The following is a 17,743-nucleotide window of genomic DNA, read 5'->3' as shown; positions in this document are numbered from 1 at the left end:
GTTGTTGAAAGGAAAAATAGGTCTCTACAAGAAATGGCTAGGACCATGTTAAATGAACATAAATCTCCTAGAACTCTTTGGGCCGAAGCCGTTAGTACCTCATGCTATGTCATAAATAGAGTCATTATTAGGAAACTTCTCAGCAAAACCCCTTACGAACTTTGGAACAAAAAGAAGCCAAACATTGGTTATTTTAAGGTTTTTGGGTGTAGATGCTTTGTATTAAATGACAAAGACAACCTAGGGAAATTTGAACCTAAATCGGATGAAGGGATCTTCTTAGGGTATTCATCTCGTAGCAAAGCATTTAGAGTATTTAACAAAAGAACACTTGTGGTTGCTGAATCTATACATATTGTATTTGATGAATCACCTCTTCCCCCTCTTAGATGTTCTATGGATGAAAATGAGGATGTGGTTGAAATTGAAAAGAATCTTGAAAATCTTAACTTAAATGATTCATCTCGAGATGATCTCTCCAAAGTCAATTCAAAAGAAAGTCACTCTCATGTGGAAACACCTCCTATATCTTGGAAGCAAGTGACTCATCATCCAATTAATCAAATTATTGGCGATCCATCCAAAGGTTTAAGGACTCGATCTCAAATAAGCAATATATGCAATTATGTTGCTTTTGTTTTACATTTTGAACCAAAAAATATTCAAGAAACTGAAAATGATGAGTCTTGGCTCCTAGCAATGCAAGAAGAACTCAACCAATTTGAAAGAAATGAAGTTTGGCAATTGGTTCCAAGACCTAAGAATAAGTCCGTCATTGGCACAAAATGGGTTTTCAAAAACAAAAAGGATGAACAAGGAACCATTGTGAGAAATAAGGCGAGACTCATAGCTCAAGGGTATAATCAAGAAGAAGGAATTGATTATGAAGAAACCTTTGCTCCCGTAGCCAGACTTGAAGCTACAAGAATGCTACTTGCTTTTGCATCATACAAGAACTTTAAATTGTATCAAATGGATGTTAAAAGTGCCTTTTTGAATGGATTCATTGATGAAGAAGTATTTGTTGAGCAACCACCGGGCTTTAAAAGTTATGAGTGTCCAAACCATTACTTTAAGTTGACAAAAGCATTATACGGCTTGAAACAAGCTCCAAGAGCTTGGTACGAAAGGCTAAGTAAATTTCTACTCGAAAATGGTTTTTCTAGAGGAAAAATTGACAACACTCTATTTACTAAGTCTATTGATTGCAATTTATTGATTGTTCAAATTTACGTTGACGATATTATCTTTGGATCAACCAATAAAATGCTTTGTGAAAAGTTTGCTCATAGTATGCAAAATGAGTTTGAAATGAGTATGATGGGTGAACTAACTTTCTTTCTAGGATTGCAAATTAAACAAACACTTGATGGCATTTTTATTTGCCAATCAAAGTATGTTAAAGATTTGCTAAAGAAATTTGGCTTGGAGGAAGTCAAACATGCTCACACTCCCATGAGCTCATCCTTGAAACTTGATAAAGATGAAAAAGGGGTTAATGGAGATATTAAAAAATATCGAGGCATGATTGGTAGTCTCTTGTATTTAACAGCAAGTAGAACGGACATCATGTTTAGTGTATGTTTGTGTGCTCATTTTCAATCTTGTCCAAAAGAATCTCACTTGTGTGCAGTTAAAAGAAATTTTCGCTATTTAAGCAAAACCTTGAGTTTAGGTCTTTGGTATCCTAGGCATACCTCATTTGAACTTGTTGGATACTCGGACGCGGATTTTGGCGGGTGCAAAGTTGATAGAAAAAGTACTAGTGGGACATGTCACTTCCTTGGACAGTCCCTAGTATCTTGGGCTTGCAAGAAACAACATTCTGTGGCTCTATCTACTGCTGAAGCTGAATATATTGCAGCTGGAAATTGTTGTGCTCAAACTCTTTATATTAAGCAACAACTTGAAGATTTTGGTCTTAAGTATGACCATATCCCTATCTTGTGTGATAACACAAGCGCAATATGCATTTCAAAAAATCCGATCCAACATTCAAGAACTAAGCATATTGAAATTCGATATCATTTTCTAAGGGATCATGTGTCAAAAGGTAACATCGTACTCACATTTATTAGCACTGAGAAGCAATTAGCGGACATTTTCACTAAACCCATTCAAGAAGATCAATTCTACTCTCTCAGAAGGAATTTAGGGATGGCTTGTGCAAGGGAAGTAGTCCAATCATGAAATCAAAATTGATTCAGCATCTGGGCACAAACCGGTTGACATCTCAAAACTATACATCGACCAAATTAAAGAGAACCGGTCAACTCTTGGAACCTTTACGTCGACCGATTCTTGTGACGGGTCAATTTTAAGTTACGGGTCAGTATTTGCTCCGGGCTTTCTTCTTTCACTGATATGCTATTTTTTCACTATTGAACGACACTATTCATTCTCGTTCCCTCTCTCTTCCCTCTCAAGGCGACTTAGGGTTTCTCAAAGCCTCTTCCAATCTCACATCGTTTAAGGTAAGCTTTTCAAAATCATATTACTCTTGATTCAATCAGTATCATGCTTTATATATTCATCCTCTATATTGAATCTTTCATAAGCAATCTTAATAAATCTAGGGTTCAAAGCTTCAGTGTTTAGGTTCTCTTATGTTGTGTGAACACTCAATCTTCCCAAGTCTCTAGTCATCATTAGTGCCATAACTTTAAGAATTTATTCATACACACACTTGTATTGATATTTTTTTATATATATTTAACCCTTTATATCGCACCTTTAAAATCCTTCTGCTTAAATTAAGGGTTTCATTAATTTTTTTTTTTTTAAATTACTCTTGTTAAGCTTATCATCAATCCTAAATTAATGGGTCCTAAAAAAAACCCATCCCGTACCTCCCACTCCCGTGAAAAGAGAACCAAGGCCCGTCATGATCATGAAGCCAGTGCTTCTACTCCATCTGTTCAACCTCCTCCTATGCGCTTCCAATCCCCTGAGGATAAAGAGAACTATGAAACCATTTTTCTTCAAAAGAAAGTAGCTTATGGGAAAGCCCTAAAAAGGGTCGATTGTCTTGCTAACAAGCTCAACACTTATGAGCTGTTTGAAGTTGTAGGCTTGGCTGATTTCGTCTCAATGGAAATTCCATTCTATCCAAAATTAGTCCGCCTATTCTACACCCATCTCAAGAGAGATTCTGAAACAAATAGCCTTAACTCATTTGTCCAAGGTGTTGATCTCTCACTTCGCAAAAGTGATCTAAGGATTTTACTAAATCTTCCCGAAGGTGGTCTCTGGCATTACGAAACCCATGCTTGGTATCAAAATGCTGACTTTAATCCTCTCACAGCAGTTTATGACATTTGTCACGACAAAACTACTGAGGACATAGACATCATAAAATCCAATGACCTCACCATTGAAGCCCGAATAATCTATCGCGTCATCGTCCATTCCATCATTCCCAAGACCGGTGGTTATTCTGACGTTTCTTACATGGGAGCTCTTCTGACCTGGTGTGTACTCAAGGGATGAAAAATTAATGATGGATTGTGTCAACCGTGAGAAGTGTCATCTATATTACGCAATGCCTCTCACCAAGATCTTTCGAGCAAAATGGGTTATGTTCGCTGGTTAGCCCAAAATGAACCTGCTATCTCAACATCGCTTTGACAAGTCGGCTCTTCTCCGTATAAGATTAAAAAGGGATGATGATGGAAATTGGTATGATCCCAAAATAGTGGGTGGTGATCAAACTGAAAGCGAAACTGAAGATTCGGATGGCGAAGAAGCAGAAGGCACCCAAAGTGATAATGAAGTCCCTCTAGCTAATATGGAATCAGCTAATATGGAAGTTGAGATTCCTCTTGACAATGTGCAGGCTGATCCATCTACAGACCCATCTATTCGAGAGCTCATCCTTCAGCAACTAGTTGTATCTCGTCAAACTCAAGAGGAAGTGGCCATGCTAAGAGCAGAACTGAGAAGCATGAATATTGATCTTCAGGAGTTGCGCACCAATTTCGGTTTACCACCTCATTAGCTGTTTGCTCTTCCCCTCTTTTTGATGTGACAAAAGGGGAGAACAATGATGTGATCTAACTAGTTTAGAAACTGTGACATTTTGTTATCTTAACTATAGGAATATTTTGATATTTGGATAATGTGTTGTGATATTTTTAGCTATGACAATCTCGATAGTACATTTATTTCTTGTTATTAGTTGGTTTTATATTGATCCATGAATCATGAAAAATGTGAAATATAGCATGTAGTAAGGGGGAGACATCATTTCCAAATTTAAAATATTTGCTTGCAAATTCTTTCAGTCATACCTGTCTTAAATATTTTTTTTTACAAGCATGATCATTATATTCACTGTGTGCAAATTGACAGGGGGAGTATTTTACAAATACAACCCAATATCATTTCTAAATCACATGCTTGATTTATCATCATCAAAAAGGGGGAGATTGTTGATCAAAGTCCTAATCCATTTGTTTTGATGATAACAAATTAGTTAAAGGAGTTTTATATTCTAATATTTCAACTGAGTTTGAATGCAAGGAAATAAATGCTTCTTAATTAAAGAAATGAAAGGATCTTCATGACATCATATGGACTCAAATGCACATTCCTGAAACATAAAAAGGCTGCAAACATTCTATAAAGAATATGGTTAACTAATGCACAAGATGATGCAAAAAATAAGAGATTGCAAATGTTCTACAAGGTAGAGGCAAAATTCAAAGATCAACTCATATACGTCGACCGGTTCATGCCATATGTCAACCGATATCTATGCAATAGCCAAATTCGATGAGAAGCTCATATACGTTGACCGGTTCATGCCATACGTCGACCGGTATCTATGTAGTAGCCAAATTCGATGAGAAACTCATATACGTCGACCGGTTTATGCCATACATTGACCGGTATGTATTCAGAGGCGAAATTCAAAGATCAACTCATACGTCGACCAGTTTGCACATACGTCAACCGGTATCAAGGCAGTACTGAAATCTCAGGAACTCAACATATACGTCGACCGGTAAGTAGCATACGTCGATCGGTATGATAAAGAATACGTCGACTGGTTTATACCATACGTCGACCGGTTTGGTCGCAGCTCTGCAGATTCAAACTTCCAACGGCTAAAATTTGATTTAATGCTTCCAAGTACCTATAACAGCTCTATTGAACTCGAAATCTCTTCAAATACAGATAGATGGTCTACAAACAAATCTCCTTCTTTTAGAGATCATCAAAGAACATTATCCAAGTGCATTCAAGAGTTATCTGAAATTCTGATCTGATCATTGACTTATTATTCCTTCTCTTGTATCAGTTTAAAAGACCAGAGCTTCATTTATTTCTTCTTCTACTCTAGTGTGAGACTAATTCTTGTAATATTCTCTAAAGAGAGAGAGAGAGAAAGAAACTATATTGTAATCTTCATATATCTCTACATTCTTATAAGGGTTAGTGTGACCCAAAAGCAAAGCTAAGGAGAAGGGTGTTCTCCTAGCAAGGAAAGAAGCAAAGTCTTGCTTCAAGTTGAAGGTTTGCTCTCCACCATTAAGGAGGAGCTTTAGTGATTTGGAAAGTCTCAAGGGAGGACCTTGAGCCTACGACTAGGAGCTTCCGAACCTCGCTAAATTGCCGAGTCACTGTTTGCAATTCTCTATCTCTATACTCTTTAATTATGATTATATTGCTAGAATATTTTTTGTGTATTGCATGCTATTTAGTTGGAAACAAATTTTTCAAAATTATAAAACATTGGCCATTGACTCTATTCACCCCCCCTCTAGAGTCAATTATTGACTAACACACTCTACGTAACCTCGTCCGCCATACAGTCACATATCAGCTCTAAAATCCCAATCGCACTTTAATTACACAACCCTTAACAAGCCGGAAACAAAACGGCACCAAACATCACAATCACCAACTAATATAAAAGATCCCAATCTCCTCATAACATCCACACCAGGTAAATGACTCCAAGTCACCATTCATTTTGATTCTTACCTCTTCAAAACTCTTAATACGATCGTCTCATATTTAAAACCTCAAAATCAAGGTCAATCACTCCTACAGTTCTTCAACGGAATCCCACAATCACGCTCTAGCTGCAAAACATTAAAACAATACCGACATTTGTCCTCAAGACACTACTAGAATCAATCACTTCTAACGTCATCTAAATACATGAGTCATATCACCTAATCATCCTCAAACTGCAATTCACGACACATTCCCTAGCCATCACCGCTAGCACTAATCATCAGAAATATAACCCTCATTCGGCAACCCGTGCCACACATCCCACCAATCAAAACCATTCCCAAAACGAACACCACTAAAAACCAAAAACTATACATTCCTCCGTGGAAGTAAGTTGACCCCCTTTTAATCAAAACCTCAATCGATGAACTCTAACGGCGCAACACCTACTTATAATCCGTCCACCTACAGACGCGCATAATTCCTATACAGAGACAAGACTCACAACAAACAACATCCGTGCCAGGACTGGAACAACAGAAAGGGTAACAAGCCTGGCTCTCATAAGAGACTAACGACTCATGCCTGAGTGCACCTAGTGACTAGTCACATGCTATTCATCAATCGTCCAGCCATGAACACTCAATCTCACCTGAGACAAAAAGAACTCCTTATACATAAGGAGAAGAACCAACTAGATACACATACGAGGCTACGACCGCAACTCTAGGTGACCTCGCCAAAAACGGACCGTCATACATAGTCAACATCGGAACCTTGCATACGCTACCCCGTAACACTTATGATAAGGGTACCAATGCTCACATCACAGAAACACAAGGAACAAGACTCGTCACGTCAGTCACATCAACCCACGACTCGTCAAAGGAAAAAGAGCCTATCTGGCAACACCGCTCTCACCAGCTCAAGAGACTAAACTGCCCTAAATCACTTCAACTAACACACAACCCCATCTCATAATCCCTAATCCGTCCTCAGATCACACCTGAAACCATCATGCTCATCGCACTAAAGATCACACCACGACATCATAACACCTCCACTGTCACCCATTCCGTCAACCGTTCAAACCTATTATCCCATCAGACCATCAAGTCACTATTAAAAGATTTTTCCCAAGCATCCTTAAGAGAATATCATCATAAACAAGGGACAAGCATAACGCTCACTGCTCCCCCTAACAACCACTATTTAGCACTAGCGAAGGACATCCACACGGCAATACCAGGCCAACAAATTCACAAATAAAAATGAGCATAGAAATCCAAAATGCTTAACACCTAACTGTCTCCTTAAAACCATCAGCGATGCCATCAATTACTAGCACTTAACTGACAACTTAATCCACTCCTTCTAAGGTGAACTACGTGCCTAAATGATAAAACCTCATACTTCAGGTTCAACGTCATCACCTCATTTCCTCACTATTCCTTAGAACACTTGACACCAACAAAAGTCAAAAGGTCCACCAATTAAACCTACATGACCAATATCGTCCTAATCATTCTTATCATCAGTCTATCTTTCCGAATCCTTAAACACTAAGCACTAACTCCTGACATGTCAGACACAATCGAAGTGCAACTCGAATCCATAGCTCTCAAATTCTAAAACACAATTCACTTAACAATGTCATACTCACCGGCTATCACTTCATCCATAAACAACCAAACTCTCCAATGACCCCGTACTACCTACTTTATTGTGCAACCCTGCACTACACAACTAAAACTGACCACTATATCACACCTCAAGACCTTCTAGACAGTCGCGCTAACCTAAAACTCCGCTCATCGACGGAGCCATACAATCAACTCACCGAGAGTCAATTACTGTTACAAGAAAAGGAATTACACGTGGCACACTGCAGAAACAGTCCCAAAAAGGAAAACAAACACCACGCCAAACGGTCAACCACATAAACTACACTCTAAGACAACTACAAAACAATAGTCTTTCATTGGTATCTAACTAGACACTCGGGTCATACCTACAACTGACCTTTCTGGCTAAACAACAGGGTACACAACTCCTATATCCCTAACACTATCATTTCCTAATCAATCGCTAAGGCTACCATCCAACACAATGGAATGTTCACATTGATTTCATCTGAGTTATGTGCCCACAGCTCGCTCAGTGTGGTAGACTTCTGGTGCCACCTGCACACGCTCACGCACACCCGCCCACAGGGCCACAAAACAAAGAAATCAGATAGAACAAGCCACCAAGCCCAAGAGGTCACTCCTCATCCTGGCTCAACACAATCTGTGACTAACACTCTATGGTCACCAAACAACATCACACCGAACTTTTGTCTTCTTTACTGGAAATCAAAATAAAAAGTGCAACCTACCCATCTCGTCGCCATCTCAAGATCAACCTCAACTTTTACTCCTAAAACGGCAATCTAAGAGACAAGTTCGCAATCTTTAAACATCAATGAACTTCTAAATAAGAATCCAAATACTGACCCGTACAACACTTGAATCTCACAAGTCACACTCTGCAACACACCTCACGTACTATGACATCCAAGCAACTTTGCTTACATTGAAGGATCCCATGACTCACACACCCTACTCTACTAATCCATCATCCCAATAGTCCACTCACCATGCCAAGGAAACACAACACAAACTCTTGCCTGTGTAAGAAAATGAGAACTTCCGTTCCGGAAAACACCTAAGATAAAACCCTCCCACTATTACTAGTCTCTAAGGAAAGGACTTATAATGAAACAACGTGCTCAGATCAAACTGGACTCACTAGATCATGCTATTCACGTCTCCCATGCTTACAATGCTAACACCTTTCCTGTCGTAAGGAATAACTCATAGAGCTAATACAATATAGAAGTGCTCATACTAAACAATTATACACCGAAAACATAATACCTATTCATGGGTCATTTAAATCAGTGCTTCACACATATAACATATAAGCATGTGATCACGTAAACAAATTTACACGTAGGCAATTAAACAAGCAAGCAAGTAAACAAGTAGGCATGCTGCTCAAACATTTAAACACTTTAACATGTAGCACATAGGTAAGTAAAAGATTTAGCATGCTTCTTCAAATATCTAAACACGCAACAAATAATGTCATACGCAACGTAAACCTCCGCTCACGTAATCCTACATAGGCCTCTACCCGTCGTCCTAAGGTTTTCGAACCATCGTTCTGATACCATTTTGTAACGACCCAAATCCTCATGGATCCGGATCATTAAACGGGTCCTTACCCGACCAAAAATCATCCGAGGGTAAAACGGTATTTTCACATTAAATTTAAATAACAAGGTCCAAAAGGGCAAAATGGTAATTTGTTACAATTCAATAAATTGAGACTCAAGGGTACAATGGTCATTAACTTGTATCACATAGCAAATAAAATAAGGTTTGGGGTAATATAGTCCTTTCGGGGGTTAAAATATAATTATGGCATTTTATTGGGTCATAAAATAATTACGTGCAACTTCAAATGGATGCTAAGGTGTAATTTTGGAAAACTAAACACATATTACATAAGTGATAGAAACCGATCGACATATCCACACCATACGTCGACTGGTTTGGGTATGAACAGTGGGAAAACCCACTGCCAAGATACCGGTCGACGTATGGGAAGCCATACGTCGACTGGTTTGGGACATGATACTGGTTGACGTATGGGATGCCATACGTCGACTGGTTTTGAACGTGTACAAGATTACCACACTGTAAGATACCGGTCGACGTATGGCTACGTCGACTGGTTTGGTCATTCACGTTCAAAATGCTTACTGTCAAGATACCGGTCGACGTATAGGAAGCTACACGTCGATTGGTTTGGGTTATCCTCACCCATTGTCCAAACACTGTGCCACTACACTCACGTACATAAACTAAGATACATTTCAACATTTAATTGCAATAATAACCACCACGTTGATAACGTAATTTACAACACGTTATATGATATACGGGAATTAACATGATACGAATTTAATTACATTACCCAAATGGCCATATACATGATAAATCCAAATGTTTTACATAATACAAAAATAATACATTTTGTGTCATGCACTTTACAAGAATAGTTTAAGTCCCACAAAATACATTCAAAAATGCCTTAATTCCCTTAGCTCTGTGGTGGATTATCATCCGCCAATTCCTTGCCATGACCTGAAAAATATTAATTATGTAAGGTGAGCAAATTGCTCAGTAGGTAACACTTAAGACACGTCTCTTGTGCCCCTGTGAATCCAACCAAAGAATAAGATAATAGGAATGGGGATCATACATTGTTGGAATAACACAACATAACAACAAGTCTCATTATAAACAATAGAATGCTATGGGATGCAATGCATGCCAATGTCGCTCTCCATTTTCGAAACCATCACTTTCAAACCGTTAATGTACCTTTGGTGACTCCGCAGCGCCTAGAGAAGGATTGGCTACTGTCCCTGACCTTTGGTGACTCCGCAGCATCATTATAAGGCCCAGATAACTCAACCACGCTAGAACAATCTCCCTAATTCCCTCTAGGTTACATTAACCTACCGGCTCGTTGGTGACTCCGAAGCGACCGGGTTTTATCAAAACACTTTCATCAATACATTCTTTCCCAAAACTCCCATTTTTCATTTCAATGTCAATTTTTCCCATTTCTTGCCCAATGTAAATGCATAGATGCATTTATGTTATGCTAATACTCATCATTCCACAACCAACTCAATTTAAGTAAACAATGCATAATTTCACAAGAATTTTCCAAGAAATTTAAACATGCTCTCATACAACAATACATCTAGCATAACAAACATATACAAATCATCACGTAGGCACGTTTTCCACATAAAACATTTAATACAAGCTCTCACATAACCCATATACATGTTTTAACTATTTTTAAACTATAACTAGCACAAATAAGCATGTCTTGCAACAATTTAAAAGATGTAATTCACATAGGAGCAAGAAAATTGTGGATTAAGAGCCCCTACCTCAAATTGGAGTAAAACCCATAAAATGGTCAAGAAATTCGAAGGCCAAAGGAAGCACCAAATCTGAAATTGTTGGTATCAATGCGTAGAGCTAGTCGTGCTCTCCGTTTTGCCTCAAACGGCACTTAAAGTTTCCAAGGATCGAGAGAGTCATCAAAGATTAAAGTTAGCTTCCCAAAGAAAAAGAAAACGCAAGGAAGAGAGGGAAGAAGGAGAACCAGCGGGAGAGGAAAGATAGAGACCAAAATGTGGTCTCAAGACCTTTAAGTTGGTAGTGGTGGGTCACATGCATTTTATTTTCTTATACCTTTTTCTTTTGCTTTTATTTGTACCACAAACACATTTAAATACACTACCACATAAATACTATATTACTCACATGAATTAGCATGCACAAAATGCAAATGGACCCAACTAAGAGAAAAGACAAGAATACCCTTACGGCGACAAAATTCCAGAAAAATTAAAAATGGTAAAAATCGGAAACGTTACATAACGGTCCGTTACTAGGAAGGAGGTGCGTGTAGGTTAGTTTCACTTTTAGGGAAGGTCCGAGTAAATTCTCAAACCATAAAAGAGGTTTCTGTAATTATGATAAATCATAGGGAAAATTTGTGTAATTTACCCTTTAAATTTTCTGTGGAAGGATCTCCTAAGAAATCTTCATCAAGGGACATAGTCTTCATTTGTTCTCTTGATAAATAATAAATGACAAGTGTGCGCAAAAAACTACAAAACAATGCACATGATTAGATATCAAAAAAAAAAAAAAAAAAAAAAAAAAAAAAAAAAAAAAAAAAAGAAAATGAAAAAAGAGTTCTTGGAAAATATATATGTATATACAACAATTTGGGAAGCAAATAGAGAGAAGATCATTTAAAATAAAATAATTGAAGATAATATGTTTCAATTAGGGAAAAAAGAAATGAGTGAAGTAAAATACAAATATAAAAGGTTAGATTAATTAGGTTTATACAATCAAATTTATCACCCACACTTTCTTTCAACAATAAAATCTTAATTAACAACAACAACAACAACAACAACAACAACAACAATAATAATAATAATAATTGAAGATAAAATAAAATAATTGAAGATAATATCTTTCAATTAGGGAAAAAAGAAGTGAGTGAAGTAAAATACAAATATAAAAGGTTAGATTAATTAGGTTTATACAATCAAATTTATCACCCACACTTTCTTTCAACAATGTAACATTAATTAAAACAACAATAACAATAACAAGAAAATAACAAAAACAATAACAAGAATAACAAGAACAAAAACAATAATAACAACAATAACAATAACAAGAACAACAACAACAAGAACAAGAAGAAGAAGAAGAAAACAAGAAGAAGAAGTGAGTGAAGTAAAATACAAATATAAAAGGTTAGATTAACTAGGTTTATACAATCAAATTTATCACCCACACTTTCTTTCAACAATGTAATCTTAATTAACAACAATAACAACAAGAAGAAAATAACAAAAACAAGAATAACAATAACAACAAGAAGAAAATAACAAAAACAAGAATAACAATAACAAGAAGAAGAAGAAGAAAACAACAACAGCAATAATAATAATAATAATGTCTTGAATAGCCTAAACACAATAGTAATGTCTTGGACAGCCTAAACACGTAGACACATCTCCATAATACTCTGTCTCTGTCTCAAAAAAATGTAGAACTTTCAATTTTGACTGTCCAAAAATAAATGTCTTGTTTCACAATTTAAAATACTATTTTTTAAAAAAATATTTTTATTTTACCCTTGTCTTGAACTTCTAAAAACAATTAAAAATTCCATGTGGCCCCCACCATAGATTCACATCACTAAAAACAATTTTAAAGGGTAAATTTGGAATTTCATTTCCTATCACTATAATAAAAGGTATTAACTATTGGGTAGACCCCACAGCACTCTCTCTCAATTGTCGGCAGGCAGTCGGTATTTGTAGCATCATGATTCTTTGCTAAATAAGTCCTGCGTTAGTTATTTAATTACGACATAAATGAAGTCCTCATTAGTTTAAAAACATGTGGGCTAGTTGTTTAATTACATGCATCTATCCACATAAACAAGTCCTCACTATTTTAAAAACAAGAGTGCGCGCGCAAAAAAGGGATCTGTCTAGTTTTCTGCAACTGATGGAGCAGTCATATATTGTTTAATCGCATCCATACACATAAAGAAGACCATTATAAAAGCACACAAGGAAAAGGGATTTGTTTAGTTTTCTGCATCTGATGGAGCAGCTACTGACTTCATTTCTTTTGCACCCATTTCTCTTCTCTAGCCTGACTTCATTATTCATAGCATTTCTCATCAAGAAATGGATCCTAAACACTTCTACTATCAACAAACACCTACCACCTTCACCACCAAAGCTCCCAATTATAGGAAACTTCCACCAACTGGACTCGCTCCCTCACCGCTCACTCCGATCTTTAGCTCAACGACATGGGCCTCTCATGCTGATTCACCTCGGCAGCGCGCCAGCACTCATCGCCTCGTCCCCCAACACTGCTCGAGAGATCATAAAAACACATGATCTTGTCTTTTTAAACAGGCCAAAATCGAAGATCACTGAAAGGCTTTTCTATGATTACAAGGACGTGTCCGTGGCCCCTTATGGTGAATTCTGGAGGCAGGTGAAAAGCATTTTTGTGCTCCAGCTTCTAAGTAATAGAAGAGTTCAGTCTTTTCATTTTGTCAGAGAAGAAGAAACAGCCCTCCTGATGAAGAAGATTGAAGAATTATCATCTTCATCCTCAGCATTGAATTTAAGCGAAATATTCACATTGCTCACGAATGATGTGATATGTAGGGCTGCTTTTGGGAGGAAGTACAGTGGAGGGGAAAGTGGGAAGAAGTTTATGCTACTGTTGAAGGATTTCTCATGGTTATTGGGCAGCATTGATGTTGGGTACTTCATTCCATGGCTTGCATGGATCAATCATGTCACTGGTTCATATGCTAAATTGGACAGAGTTGCAAAAGAGCTTGATGAATTCCTAGAGCAAGTAGTTGAAGAGCGTATGAATGTCCTGAAAAGGAAGAGTAATGGCGATGAGAGAGTTGACGACGAGGACAGGGAGGATTTCCTTGATATTTTGCTTAGGATCCATAAAGACAACACTGCTGGTCTTTCCATTGATAGAGACTGCATCAAAGCTCTCATCTTGGTGAGGATCTCTCTCCCTCTCTCCCTGTCAAATTAGTATTTTATTAAAGAACAAGCAAGATAAAACCCAACACACACTCCCAAAGAGTCGAGACAGGAAGACAGCTAATCAGCTAAACAAGAAATGTTAATTAAACAATACAAATGAAACATCCGCATCGAAACATAGCGAAGGAATAAAAAATAGAAATCAGCAAATATATCTCAGAAGAACTAGTTGTAGCATATATTCTCCTAAATTAATAGACTTGGCCCAGCCTAGTCTCACCAAGAGCATCCAATATATGCTATATCCAGTAACATTCATAGCAGAAAAGAAAGAGGATTCAACTGAATACCAGCTTTACAAACTTAGAGCAAACCAGTTGAAATACTCTTATTAGATATTTCGCAATTACTAGCCTTACCAGATATATTCAACTAGCCTCGCTACTCTGATCCAATCCAGTGAGATCAATTTTTGATGCCAAGACCATTGAACAAGTCTCTAACTTTCCAATTAGTATTTTATTAAAGATCAAGCAAGATACAACCCAACACACACTCCTAAGGAGTCAAGACAAGAAGACAGCTAATTAGCTAAACAAAAAATGCTAATTAAATTAAACAATACAAATGAAACATCTGCATAAAAACATAGCAAAGGAATAAAAAATAGTACAAATCAGCATATATGTCTCAGAAGAACTAGTTGTAGTATATATTCTCCTAAATTACTAGTCTTGGCCCAGCCTAGTCTCACCAAGAGCATCCAATATATGCTAAATCCAGTAACATTCATAGCAGAAAGGAAAAAGGCTTCAACTGAAGACCAGCTTTTCAAACTTAGAGCAATCCAGTTAAAATAGTCTTATTAGATATTTTCCAATTACCAGCCTTATCAGATATATTCAACTAGCCTCGCTACTCTGATCCAATCCAGTGAGATCAATTTTTGATGCCTAGACCATTGAACAAGTCTCTAACTTTCCAATTGAAATAGAATGGAGTTTTATCTATAGTGGACTTTGCACAAATTAGTAATCCATTCTATTTTTATTTTTTTTAGGCTGTGTTAAGAAAAAGAACAATCAAGCACAACCCTTTACAAATCTGATTGATATATAGCTGCTAATCATTTAATAATTGAGACTACTAATTTTTTGTCATGCACTCTCTCTCTCCCCCTCCCCCCATGTGTGTGCATGTTGATGGCTAGTTGCAAGGATATTCACCAAGGATACTTCATATATATAACGAACTTTACTAACCATCTGAAGTTGTTTTATCTTCTGATTCTTGTAGGACACCTTTGCTGCTGGAACTGATACCACCTCCACAGTCCTAGAATGGGCAATGTCAGAGCTATTAAGACACCCGAGAGTCATGAATAAAGTGCAAAATCAAGTGAGAGAAATTCTTAAAGGCAAACCACATGTAACAGCTGATAATCTGGAGGAAATGCTCTACCTTAAAGCAGTGATCAAAGAAACTCTTCGTTTGCATCCTCCTATCCCATTACATGTACGTGAAGCGAGCGAAGATGTCAGAGTAATGGGCTATGACATTGCAGCTGGAACAATGGTTATGATCAACGCTTGGGCAATCGGAAGAGACCCCATGTCATGGGTTGAACCTGAAGAGTTTCAGCCTGAGAGGTTCTTGAATTCTTCTATAGATTTCAGAGGGCAAGACTTTGAATTGATTCCATTTGGAGCAGGCAGGAGGGGCTGCCCAGGGACCTCCTTTGCAATGGCCACCAATGAGTTTGTGTTAGCAAATCTCCTGCACAAGTTCAATTGGACATTGCCTGGTGGAGCCAAGGGAGAACATCTGGACATGACTGAATGCAGCGGTGGTACAATCCGTAGAAGAATACCTCTCCTTGCTGTTGCAACTCCATGTTCTTGCTAGTGTAATCTGTGACATTGTCATGTTTGTTGCGTGTTTCCTGTTTTCAAGAGTGAAAAATATTTAGAAAGAGTGTGTGGAAATAAAGACCAAGCATTATTAGTATTAAGCATTATTGGATTGTGAATTAGATAATCTGAACAAAAAACCTACAAAAACCTTTTCTGACTTATCACATTTGTTTGTGTTGCTTTAATCTTGTCTGATATAGATGGAAGAATGTTAGAATGTAATTCTATACTGCACATAGAGTTTGAGTTCTTACTTGATTAGTGCGAAACGATTTAGGGATTTGATAATGAAATTGAGTTTGCTTTAGTTCATTACAAATCAATGAGTTCTTACATCATTTGTGCGAAATGATTTAGGGATTTGATAATGAAAGCATATGTGTGTGAGTACCAACTAAGAAAAAACAAATCAAGTTGATTCGTGCTATGACATGCAATGCTTAAATTCATGCTGTGAAAGGGGGAGAAATACCTTAGGTATGGCTGCGAAGCAATTTCCAGTTGCTAGGGCTACGGATTGACAATAATATTAGGAAATTTAAGGATGGATCATTAGGGGTAATTTAATGATTTAAAAAGGGTATTTTGGTCATATAGAGAGTCAAACTTTGCACATGACACATATTATTGATTTATTGCCATTGTGGTTTTACGGCAAGGAGGCGAGTAAATGAATTTTTCTGAACATCAAAGGAGTTCAATGAGAATTGGTTACTATAAAGGGGTTATACGAGTATTTTTATATAACGGTAATTTTATGAAATCAGCATTGTCATCATCTTACTCCCACCAATTGTTTTGATTTGAGGCCATGAACATTTGAGGGGAGGAAAAAGAAAGTAGCATTTGTATTTGATTGCCAAAGAATTTGGCTAATCTTGATATTGAGATATTAATGTACCAGAAAAATGTGTATATACATGTTATGTAATGGCAAGAAAGAGTAACTAATTCTAAGAGAGATAATTGGGTATGCAGGGTACTAACAATATAGGATTTCTGTCCAATAGACACTCGAAATTTACCTTGTTAATAAAAAATAATTACTCATTATTGGATGAGGTATTGTACTATAGGTATGCAAAGTACCCAATAATTTAAACAATCCTAGATTAGTCGGCAAAAGATTCTTCATATGTAAAAAGCCTCGTATATCAATCTGTCTTTGTAGTAATATATGTGCCTAGAAATTAGCTTCCGTTCAACCAAGGAAGAACATATTTTTTACTCAATATATTCTTCCTTTGTTGTTAATGGCAGCCTTTTCTAAAATCCAACTTACTTTTTGTCAAAATTGAAAACTGAAGCAGCAAATATGGTGACATTGTTTCAACCAAGTGCCGACTCTCACTCTTATGGTTCTAATTCCTAGATTTATTATTATTTCAAAATGAAAATCAATCTTTTTTTTTTAGCATTACGAAAGTACTTCATAATTGATTAAGCCATTGACAAGAGTTATATGGAAACTTCTTCGGATTTCAAAAAGGAGTACCTCGTCGATTTTTAATGATTGAACCATGATATGAAATGACTTGATAAAGCATAAAATAAAATTTAAAAATGATAAAAACAAGGGATAAGTGCACAATATGATTCACTAACAGCAAGATTTTAGTATGCATAGTATCATAGAAAGGACGATTTGTGTTAGAGAGTGACCTGC

At 36.9% G+C, this 17,743-nt stretch overlaps 1 protein-coding gene across 1 annotated transcript; it reads left to right on the top strand.

Annotated features, from left to right (window-relative positions):
- The first annotated feature begins 13,092 nt into the window (after positions 1 to 13,092).
- LOC132287001 (cytochrome P450 736A117-like) lies at positions 13,093 to 16,123 on the top strand. Its single transcript, XM_059789458.1, has 2 exons — positions 13,093 to 14,177; positions 15,461 to 16,123. Exons 1-2 carry the CDS (start codon positions 13,239 to 13,241, stop codon positions 16,067 to 16,069), a joined length of 1,548 nt encoding a protein of 515 aa, XP_059645441.1. The 5' UTR covers positions 13,093 to 13,238; the 3' UTR covers positions 16,070 to 16,123.
- Positions 16,124 to 17,743: the final 1,620 nt, after the last annotated feature.

Source organism: Cornus florida, unplaced genomic scaffold (genome assembly GCF_030987335.1).
Source record: "Cornus florida cultivar Cherokee Brave unplaced genomic scaffold, ASM3098733v1 CherokeeBrave_3.0.0_Hap2_Chr11, whole genome shotgun sequence".
NCBI lineage: Eukaryota > Viridiplantae > Streptophyta > Magnoliopsida > Cornales > Cornaceae > Cornus > Cornus florida.
This window is presented reverse-complemented; position numbering and strand designations above follow the sequence as displayed.

Coding starts and splice junctions, on each gene's coding strand:
- LOC132287001 (XM_059789458.1), top strand. CDS start 13,239: ATGGAGCAGCTACTGACTTCATTTCTTTTGCACCCATTTCTCTTCTCT. Junction 14,178..15,460: donor GCATCAAAGCTCTCATCTTG/GTGAGGATCTCT, acceptor TGATTCTTGTAG/GACACCTTTGCTGCTGGAAC.